At 37.6% G+C, this 7125-nt stretch overlaps 1 protein-coding gene across 1 annotated transcript; it reads left to right on the plus strand.

Annotated features, from left to right (window-relative positions):
* Positions 1-262: 262 nt before the first annotated feature.
* Positions 263-6911, plus strand: LOC139591921 (sulfotransferase 6B1-like). The gene is made up of 7 exons (XM_071431148.1): positions 263-464; positions 1890-2029; positions 2700-2789; positions 3415-3541; positions 4312-4406; positions 5037-5193; positions 6124-6911. Exons 1-7 carry the CDS (start codon positions 263-265, stop codon positions 6252-6254), a joined length of 942 nt encoding a protein of 313 aa, XP_071287249.1. The 3' UTR covers positions 6255-6911.
* The last annotated feature ends 214 nt before the right edge of the window (positions 6912-7125 follow it).

The following is a 7125-nucleotide window of genomic DNA, read 5'->3' on the forward strand; positions in this document are numbered from 1 at the left end:
ACCCTAGAATGTAATTGCATTTGTCTGCTTATATTGTTAGTTTATGTTCAACTTCTATTGGTTTCAAAGGCTCATATTATGTAAGGTCTTTGACTGGGGCTGTGTATTTTACAGCTTCAGAAAGAGGTAAGTTATTGTTCATAGGGTCAAGAAAAAAACAAAGAACAAACCAAGCACCTATTAAAGGACAAGCTGTGAGTTTTCTTCTTCTACACAGCATTTAATTCTGTGACAGAGCTGGTGTGTGAGAGAGAGAAGAAGAATGGAGAAGTCCAGGAAAACATTTATTGGTTTGGTAGATAAGGCAATAGCAGCTGCCAACTCCATGCATCGTGATGAACTGCTCTTTTCTTACAAGGGAATTCTCTATCCTGCCACTGTTTGCAGTCCTGAAACATTCAAAGCCTTGGAGTCCTTTGAAGCCAGAAGGGATGATGTAATTTTGGCAGGATACCCTAAATCCGGTAAATATATTTTAATTTTTACCTAAACAAGTTCCTGTAATAGCAAGTAACAAGGTTTGTACTAAATATATGAAATATATGTGATATGATACATAATATGATATTATGCTAAATAATTGTATTTAGAATGTTCGCCAAATTTTGTAAAACTGATTTCATTCTCAAAAGGTACCAGAAATGAATTATGCATATTTGATATGGGAAATTTTCCAAAAGACTGTGAAAAACATTCTGATTTTCTTTTCTATAGCATCAAAGGTTTTTGTTATTTTTACTTTTCATAGTTATGAAGTTAAATGCAACGTTGGAGAGAATCAAAATACAGTTTTTTACACCACTGGTAACTAGGTCTCCTGATATTCCATGATCTACTTCCACATGTATGTTTGTAAAGTTAAGAGCTTTATATTTTTACAATGGAGCCTTTGGTGCCTTCAAATGGTATATTCAATATTCTTTAGTTTATGTCACATAGATGTAAGAAAATATCTATCAAAAGTATTTTGGTAGTCCTTGAAGTGATTACATTGCTCTTTAATTTTTGGAAATCAAGAAGACATCTTTCTTAGGGTTGCAAGTTTACCCTACGTATTCCCTTAATCTACCTCAAAGCAGTGGGCCAAAGGTTTGGATTAGATGTGCCTCATGTACACATTAATCTTGCTGTTTCTCTCTTCCAGCAATTGGCTCACACTGCCTTACAGCGGATAGTCACAGCTGACAGGATTGTGAAGTTTTTGCGTTTTCATTGTATTTTCTTTTTGAAGAAATGTTATGCACTGGAATGCACTTGTTAAGATTGCAGTGAGAAAGATGTAGGCACCCAGTGTCCAGAAGTCAGGACATGGTAAATTAGAGATGGGTGATCTAAGCAGGCTCTTTGTTATCTTTTGAAGAAAAAGATAACAAGTGTGTCTATGAAATGTCACTTCAGAGGGGTTTTTCCAGTTGTGAAAGAAAATGAATGCACAATTTTCAGATCTAGTTCTGCTCCTGTCTTGAAGTGCTGTAACCCATCTTTCTTCCAATGATAACCCAGCACAGCAGAAAAAAATTAATACATTAGGTTTTAAAGTATAGGGTCACCACCCCAATCTCTCTTATATGTGTCACAATAAAATTTATTAGATAACGGCAGGTTTTCCTAGTTGAATCTCAGTGGTTCTTCTCCCTGATTAGTCAGTTTACAGTGTACAAGTTATTTTATGGTGTACTGAACTGTTCAAGTTGGAGAAATATGTCCTTATGAGGAGCAAAGGTAGGATCCTGGGTGGTGCTTGACCAGACAGTCAGCTGTGATTGTATGACATGAAAGGAGACCAGGTAACCCACCTGGTTATACTACCACCTCTTGACTTCCTTGGTAAATCTTTTTCGTTCCATCCTAAAAGTTTTACAAGCACTTCTGTACTTTTCTTCTTTCAGGCACTAACTGGCTAAGTCAAATCTTAACTGATCTGATAGCCATATCTCAAAAGAAAACACCAGGTAGTGAAAGCAGTGTGAATGCTGAAGAACCAGAAGAATTCCCCTATCTCGAAGTTGGAGATGCTGAGAAATATGAGGTGGGAACAGAATATGTATGGAAATGATCAACATTATGTGCTTCAAATACAGAATATATGAAATATGATCTATTCTATTGTTTGATAAGACCTTTACCACTCCTCTGTATGTGGCATCTGGTCAGGAGTAATCTCACCTGGACTGTCAAATACTGAACACATACAAATAAATAGACACTTCAGTGGGACTGAGAGGAGGACATAACCATGAGACATAAGAAGTTCAGAAATTCAACATAGCAGCTTTTGTATTTAAGAAGAACTTCATGAAGTGTCAAATCATGTAATATTACCATTTGTCTCTTTTACTAGCTCTTCCTCCTCATCCCCTCTCTCAGTCCATGAGATGCTTCAGCATCCATAGATAGCTAATCTGTACTCCACCTCTAGATTTGATCCCTTGTCTACCAGAACTGAAGAGAATTATCACTGAAGAGAACTAGCAATGGATAGTCCTTTTTCCAATTGCTCATGGGCTTTTGAAGATTAGACTTACTCAGAGCAGCCCACTAATATCCCAGGACAACATTCACTAAAAACACCAAAAAAAACCACTTCAAGCAGCCAATAACTGTAGATAAGTTCATCAAGGTCACATTTTAGCATAGGTTAATGAAAAGAATACTTGTACTAACTGAACTGTCCACTTTTCTCCTTCCAATTCCTCAAGCGAATGACCAAATTACCTTCTCCAAGATTTATGGTTACTCATCTCCGTCCTGAAAATCTTCCCGAATCTATCTTCCAAAACCATGCCAAGGTGGGTGCTGATTTTAATGTATTAAAGGAAACAATTCAACAGAATTTTTTTAAAGATCCAATGTAGTTCTTTTCTGGCACTTTTCATAATCACTCTTTTTTACTTAAGCGTTAAGCCTGGCCATTTCTACATGTTTAAGGCTCTACACCTTTAAGAAGTGCCATTCACCTCACTTAACCAAAGTTTGCCCTTATTGGCCCCTTTGTGACAGTTTCCACAAGAGAGTTGCAGGGCTTGAACAAATCCTCCAGAGGCAAAATGGATTTTGACGGGATTTCCTGTGGGAGGAATTTTATGGCATTGTTGCAAGTGAGGGCTTCAATGTGTCAAATTTCCATGAGAATTTATATTTTTGTGAATTTTCCCTGCTACTTAAAAGATGACCTATGCCTGTATTGATCAAAACATATTTAAAACAAATTATTGATCCAAAAAAAAATTAAATTTAAACCAAATTTAATTACTGCATCTTCTGATTAGGGAATGAAATTGCTACTTCTGCAAGGAGCACATAAGGTATTTGAAATCTCCAACTGCAGTTATAAAGTAGATTATTGTTATTTCTTTTTTTATGCTGTAGTCTGCTATGTCTTTCCCTATAAATAGTAATACAGTTTTTCTCTAGATATTGTTACTGATTCGTAATCCAAAAGATGTTGCTACATCTTATTACCATTTTTCCAATGGCATGGCTCTTCTTCCATCCTATGAGACCTGGGATGATTTCTTCGCAGACTTCATGACAAAGAAAAGTACAGTATATTTTTCTGTCTATGTCAATTGTCCAATGATTTGTCGTTGTCTAAAAACATTTGTTCTTTGGTAAATCAGCTTCTCTAGGAATTTTTCGTTTACAGTACAAACCAGAGAATAAAGACTGAGAGTTAGACTTCTTAACTGAAGTTTTCCATGCTTGTCTTACTGCTTGAGGATAAATATTTGTCAAAACTGCACTTCCAAAGGCTTTTTAAATTTGTACAAACTGGTATTTTTCCTGGAAGAGGCAGTTCTTCCTTATCTCTATCTTGGGTCCCCTTTACCCCCTGCTCTCCGATGTCCATCATGTTGTGTCCATGGAGCTATAGAATCACCTCCATGCCAAATTGGATGAAAGGAATTATTTGGACTAAGTCTAGTGCATTAAAAAGGGGACTAATTCTAATGCATTAAAAAAAATAATAGCACTAGTTTAAAGTTATGACTTTTGGGTAGTACATGGGCAGCAGAAAGGGGGTTTTAACAAGGTTTCAGACTGGATTAAGGGAGTCTTACAAGATGGTCGGCAAGATGATAGTTTTTTTGGTGCACTCAAAACTGTCTTGAAATGCTAACAAATTTTATTTATCTGACTTACAAATGGTATCATATGCTTGATCCTCAAGCAAAACTGATAATTCCCACAGAAGGGTGTGAACTTTGTCATAAACCTGATTAATAAAGCCCTTGGCTGACACAATTTAATGAGCAAAATTTGCATAATCTTAATTTATGCTTCATCTTTGGATTCTTTTGCTTTATTTAGTGGCCTGGGGATGCTATTTTGAATACCTTTCTGAATGGAACAAATATGCTGACAAAGAAAATATTATGACAATAACTTATGAAGAGGTAAAAGAGGTAAGGTTATCAATACTTACTTTATATTTGAAGGGACATTTTTTTCCTGAACTAATATACCCTTATATGAATGCAGGGTATCCAAGGTGTGTGAGACAGATTCTTGTTTTAAGAATCTGTTTTAAGGGAAGAAGTGGTGAAATACAAACTTAAAAGCCCTCTTAAAATTTTGCTTGTCAAAATGATTCTTGTTTTTTATTTATCTGTAAGACTGGATATGGCACTAAATACCATAGTTTAGTTGAGGTGTTAGAGCATGGGTTGGACTTGATGATCTCTAAGCTGCCTTCAAACCCAGTCATTCTGTGAATTCTGTAATATAAGCCCAAATAATTGTGAATCTAAATCACCAGTAATCCATCTTTGGGAAGGAGCTCTTGTGCTTTCAGCAGTGTATATTTTACATAACTGTAAATCATATATAATATTTTGTAATCTACAGGAAGGCACCTCATGTCTCCTCCAAAATAATTAAGGAGAAGAGAAACACTATGACCCACCCTAGTCCTGGTGCACTCTGTGAATACCCTCTGTATGCAGCCAGCAGAGAGATATAGGGAAGTGTAAATACCCTGGAAATCAGAGTCATTTGTTTGAAAGTCAGGCCATATGTTCCATTCCTCTTTCCAGAATCGTGCCCAGGGGGTGAAAAACATAGCTACGTTCTTTGGAATTCCTCTGACTGAGGAACAGCTCCAGCTGGTGGTAGAGAGGAGCAGCTTCCAGTCTATGAAGAAAAACTCAGACAAGACCCATGGGTCACTTGGCAATATTCTCTTTCGCAAAGGTAGGAAGCTCCAAGGGGCTGAGAGGTAGAAATGTCCCACTCTCAAGGACTTGGGCCATGCTTTGGTTCTTTTTCCTGCATTCACATTAGAATTGTGAGTTAGTGTCAAGCAGGTTATCACTGCTTTGCTTGAGAAGACTATTCAAGGACAACTGGTGAGGAAGATACCCAGCAAGGCTCTCACAGCAGAGCCACTCTTAGAGACTGACAGATGGCTGGCAGGAAGGAGGAACTGTCATGTGTCTGAATTCCTCTCCACCTCTGTGCCTGGATCACCAATTGCCCAGCCTTTGGAGCAGGCAGCACTGGGCCAAATTCAGCCTGAGTGGTGTGACCACACTTTGTAGGAGAGTATGGGAATCTTCTGAGATGGCCACTGCAGATGCCTGTTCACTCTTACACATTAGAACTAAGCCAAGCAGGCAAGAATCCAGGGACACACAAGAGAGGGAAGAGAAGGGAACTACTTTTGCAGTGTAATATGGGGGACATGGACATGAGAAGGGCAACCTGGTTGTCAGAATCTATTTCTGCATTTTACATTGAGGAAATAACTGGATAAAAACTGAAGCTGCTGAAGGAGCAGAAAGTCAGCTCATTCTCCTGGCAGATGATTCTTAATTCTTCATGATCTTCCACTTTGCCAGTCATAGCTGACTAGAGGAGAGAGATGGAGGGAAACAGAATTTTAGGCTGCCTTTTTGAACACAGTCACCTAAAGAGGAGTATGTTCTTTGGCATTATAGCAAAAGATTATTCACATATAAATGTAACTCCACTGACAGCAGAAAATTATATTGGTATAGAAAAATGTTCCATCTGGAAAATGGATCAACATGATTTAGTGTACAAAGCAATAAAAATGACAGCCCTATAGAATAAAAAATGAAATTTCTTGGTTTTCAAGAGTTTGTTCCTGCTTCTTTGAAGGTGGTGTAAGTGACTGGAAGAATCTTTTCACTGAAGATCAGAATGAGAAAATGGACAAAGTATTTGAGGAAAATATAGCAGGAACGAAGCTCGGGAAAAAGTTGAAGTATGACTTGTACTGCAAAGCCTGAAGAGAACTGAAATGTGGTTAGAACAAGAACTCTGCAAGGCAGACTCAGATCATCTGAATGCTATATACTGGAAACCTAGATCAAAGGATGTAAGCACCTTAGAATTGCTATAAGAGTCATTGCAGCAGCCTTTACAGTGACACTGATGAGTGATGAGCATTTTGTTTTATGGTGAGATCTTTGGCTACACCCATTTGCAGAAGAAGATGTCAACTAATGATATTTACAAATACTCAACATCACTGTTCCATCTGTCACCTGGAAGGAAATTTTTCTTCTTTTCTTTCTAGACAAATTCTATCTCTGTAGCTGATTTCTAATTGTTTAGTATGCAGATCATTTTTTCTTCAAAAATATTTCAAATCAGTCAACATCTTCACAGAAAATATCACTAGCAAAAACAGCGATATGACAGAAGTCTCACAAACGAGATCATCCATGAATTCGTCACAAATTGAATCAGAGCTAGAGAAAGGAGAAAGAAGGGGAATATGGATCAGTGTTTGTAGGGCTCTTCATCTCTCTGAATGCAAAATATTAAGATGGATTTCAGATATGGTCAGAAGTTAAGAGGCAAGATTCAGTCAGAGGCACTGCTTTTTATAGGATCACAGAGCAGCCCAGTTTGGAAGAGACCTTGAGAAATCATCTGGCACAACCTTTCATGGGAAAGGGAGCCTGGATGAGGCTAAATATCTAAATATCATATCATGAAACCTCCAGTGATGAGGATTCTACCTTATTTCTGTTGGTATTGTTCCAGCAACTGGTTGTTCTTGCTGTAAAGAACTTCATGTATCAAGATTAAACCTCCCCTGTTGCAACTTGACTTCACTGCCTCCTTTCTTCTCCATGTGGTGTTTGGTGAATA

The sequence above is a fragment of the Agelaius tricolor genome, unplaced genomic scaffold (genome assembly GCF_023055355.1).
Source record: "Agelaius tricolor isolate 1412-34295 unplaced genomic scaffold, bAgeTri1.0.p SCAF_1, whole genome shotgun sequence".
Classification (NCBI taxonomy): domain Eukaryota; kingdom Metazoa; phylum Chordata; class Aves; order Passeriformes; family Icteridae; genus Agelaius; species Agelaius tricolor.

What these genes read in the sequence shown, in the direction of transcription:
- LOC139591921 (XM_071431148.1), top strand. Translation starts at nt 263, where the DNA reads ATGGAGAAGTCCAGGAAAACATTTATTGGTTTGGTAGATAAGGCAATA. An exon ending in GAGATGCTGAGAAATATGAG is followed by an intron (nt 2,030 to 2,699) that starts GTGGGAACAGAA and finishes CAATTCCTCAAG; the next exon opens with CGAATGACCAAATTACCTTC. An exon ending in AGACTTCATGACAAAGAAAA is followed by an intron (nt 3,542 to 4,311) that starts GTACAGTATATT and finishes TGCTTTATTTAG; the next exon opens with TGGCCTGGGGATGCTATTTT.